The sequence below is a fragment of the Piliocolobus tephrosceles genome, unplaced genomic scaffold (assembly GCF_002776525.5).
Source record: "Piliocolobus tephrosceles isolate RC106 unplaced genomic scaffold, ASM277652v3 unscaffolded_21207, whole genome shotgun sequence".
Lineage (NCBI taxonomy): Eukaryota > Metazoa > Chordata > Mammalia > Primates > Cercopithecidae > Piliocolobus > Piliocolobus tephrosceles.
The window spans coordinates 10,036-12,270 of record NW_022303430.1 but is presented as its reverse complement, the minus strand read 5'-3'; the positions used below and the strand labels follow the sequence as shown (position 1 = coordinate 12,270).

The 2,235-nt window shown below is 62.9% G+C and overlaps 1 protein-coding gene across 1 annotated transcript; it reads left to right on the top strand.

Annotated features, from left to right (window-relative positions):
* The first annotated feature begins 973 nt into the window (after positions 1-973).
* LOC111534629 (zinc transporter ZIP3) lies at positions 974-1,957 on the top strand. Its single transcript, XM_023201194.1, has one exon. It carries the CDS (start codon positions 1,073-1,075, stop codon positions 1,727-1,729), a length of 657 nt encoding a protein of 218 aa, XP_023056962.1. The 5' UTR covers positions 974-1,072; the 3' UTR covers positions 1,730-1,957.
* The last annotated feature ends 278 nt before the right edge of the window (positions 1,958-2,235 follow it).

Sequence of the window (2,235 nt, the reverse complement as noted above, 5' to 3'; positions counted from 1 at the left end):
CGTTTGTGCGTGTGTGTGTGCGTCTGTGTGTGTGTGAGTTTGTGCGTGTGTGTGTGCGCATGTGCGTCTGTGCGTTTGTGTGTGTGTGTGTGCGCACGTTGTAATGCAGTCTCTGCTGGGAAGGAAGCAGGGAAGCGGGTGTTGTGAGTGTCGGACATGTGATTTTCCCCTGCTTTGGTCTCGAGGTCTCTCTGGAGGGTGGCTGTGAACTCTGGCCCTGTCCTGACGGGACTCCAGGGAGCTGTTGTGGGTGTTTACAGCCTGTCTTTCACGGGACACTTCATCCTGGCGCATAGCCTAATGCCTGTGTGTCCGCCCCATGAGCAGCTGTCCCTCCCTTAGGAGCGTGTACCTCTTGCAGACGCCCCGCGGCTCCTGTCTGACCCGCATCTAGTTTTTTCCCACCAAAGTCTCCCCTCGCTAGGCAAGCCCTGACCGGGAGGAGAGTCGGGCCTGATCGTGTCAGTCAGGGAAGCACAGAGGAGGCCCCGCAGCAGAACACGCAAGGCCAATGCAGCTCTTTATCATTTATTTTGAGCTGGAGTCTCACTCTGTCAGCCTGGCTGGAGTACAGTGGTGCGATCTCGGCTCACTGCAGCCTCCACCTCCTGGGTTCAAGCAATTCTCCTGCCTCAGCCTCCCGAGTAGCTGGGATTACAGGCGCTTGCCACCACACCTGGCTAATTTTTGTATTTTTAGTAGAGATGGGTTTCCCCATGTTGGCCAGGCCGGTCTCGAACTCCTGAGCTCCAGCGATCCTCCCGCCTTGGCCTCCCAGAGTGCTGGGATCGCGGGCGTGAGCCACCGCCCCCAGCTCGTTTGTTTGTTGTTAATCCATCACAGGCAAGCCCTTCCTCTCCCACTTGTTTTAACCTCTGTGTGAATCGGGGATTTCTGGACTTTGTTTTGAACGGTGACACCTGGCCGGTCCTGTCGCCTCCACCCCTGAGTGTGGGTCTCTCTCTCTCTCTCTCTCGGGTGTCCCTGGCTGCAGCTCCAGAAGGTCCTGAGCCTCGGCCACATCAGCACCGACTACCCGCTGGCCGAGACCATCCTCCTCCTGGGCTTCTTCATGACCGTCTTCCTGGAGCAGCTGATCCTGACCTTCCGCAAGGAGAAGCCGTCCTTCATCGACCTGGAGACCTTCAACGCCGGCTCGGACGCGGGCAGCGACTCAGAGTACGAGAGCCCCTTCATGGGGGGCGCGCGGGGCCACGCGCTCTACGTGGAGCCCCACGGCCACGGCCCCAGCCTGAGCGTGCAGGGCCTCGCGCGCGCCAGCCCCGTGCGCCTGCTCAGCCTGGCCTTCGCGCTGTCAGCCCACTCGGTCTTCGAGGGCCTGGCGCTGGGCCTGCAGGAGGAGGGGGAGAAAGTGGTGAGCTTGTTCGTGGGGGTGGCTGTCCACGAGACGCTGGTGGCCGTGGCCCTGGGCATCAGCATGGCCCGGAGTGCCATGCCCCTGCGGGACGCAGCCAAGCTGGCAGTCACCGTGAGCGCCATGATCCCCCTGGGCATCGGCCTGGGCCTGGGCATCGAGAGCGCCCAGGGCGTGCCGGGCAGCGTGGCCTCCGTGCTGCTGCAGGGCCTGGCGGGCGGCACCTTCCTCTTCATCACCTTCCTGGAGATCCTGGCCAAGGAGCTGGAGGAGAAGAGTGACCGTCTGCTCAAGGTTCTCTTCCTGGTGCTGGGCTATGCCGTCCTGGCCGGAATGGTGTTCCTGAAGTGGTGAGCAGCCTCGCCACTGTCCCCGCCGCCGGAGCCCGCCGGGAGCCCCGGGCCGGACACAGGCCGCGTCCCCTGGCCCCGCCTCCCCTGAGAGCAAGCACTGTGGCCCCGGGCCACCGTCTGTGCGCAAGGGGCCTCCCGGAACCAGGCTGTGCCCCCTGATCCTACACCCCGAGTCTCAGAGCACTGCTACTTTTTAAAACACTTCTTTCTCTTAAAAGTCTTTACCAAAGCTGTGTGGCCATGTCAACCTTGGGCCGAGGGGTGTGACAGCCCGCGGGCGGGAGGGCCGGGGCCTGGGTCCAGGTGAGAACAGTCAGGACCCCCCTCTCCCTGCCGCACACCCCCAGCCTGTGGAGAAGGACAGAACGTTTGGCTGCTGTCGCCAGAGTGGGGGCTGCACCGCCTGTGCCTCCGGAACCAGCTGGGAGTCCTGAAGGCCCGTCCTCTGCCCTGCTCTGTTGCCAGGATCTCGCCACCCAAGCCCCGAGAGTGTCTTGAGGCTTATAA

Coding starts and splice junctions, on each gene's coding strand:
- LOC111534629 (XM_023201194.1), top strand. CDS start 1,073: ATGACCGTCTTCCTGGAGCAGCTGATCCTGACCTTCCGCAAGGAGAAG.